Raw genomic sequence first — 466 nt, 5'->3', positions numbered from 1 at the left:
GGCAGCGTGGAGCTGTCTCACCCTGCCAGCCCTTGGGTACCTGCTGCAGGACGAGCTCCTCTTGAGGCTGCAGCATCTTCTGTGTCCTCTCGGGCTCCTTCAGGCTGCTCCCCGGCCGTGGGGGCTCCACACGTGTCCTTGCTGGGTCACTGCTCTCAGCCTCTGGCAGTGTCCCCTCGGCCTCCATGTCCTCGGAGGAGGGGATCTGCCGCAGCCGGGGCTTCTCGCTGGATTTCACCATGCGCTGGAGCACAGGGTCACAGTGAGCCCACGGAGGGGACAGGGGCCAGCCCAGGCCAAGGAGGACACAGGGGTTGGGAGGGCCCCTCAGGGGAGGAGCACAGTGAATGTGGGAGCCAAGGGACCCCCCGCCTGCTGCCAAGAGGCTGCGCGAGGCAGCATCTCACGTGTGAGGTGCTTTTCAGAGCAGCCCTGAGGAGAAGGACTTGGGGGGGGTGGGTGAGGA

General features: G+C 66.3%; 1 protein-coding gene across 1 annotated transcript in view; it reads right to left on the bottom strand.

Moving 5' to 3' along the window:
* HDAC7 (histone deacetylase 7) overlaps nt 1-466 on the bottom strand; it is a gene marked incomplete at its 3' end in the record, with an annotated part of 15,986 nt that overhangs the window by 7,100 nt on the left and 8,420 nt on the right. The window contains exon 11 of the mRNA XM_010011730.1: nt 41-244. Within this exon, the coding sequence (XP_010010032.1) occupies nt 41-244 (204 nt within the window). The remainder of the gene's footprint in view (nt 1-40; nt 245-466) is intronic.

This window comes from Nestor notabilis, unplaced genomic scaffold (assembly GCF_000696875.1).
Source record: "Nestor notabilis isolate BGI_N333 unplaced genomic scaffold, ASM69687v1 scaffold20823, whole genome shotgun sequence".
In the NCBI taxonomy this organism is placed as follows: Eukaryota; Metazoa; Chordata; class Aves; order Psittaciformes; family Psittacidae; genus Nestor; species Nestor notabilis.
Note: the sequence above shows the minus strand (reverse complement) of the source record. Positions and strands in the feature narration are given on the sequence as shown.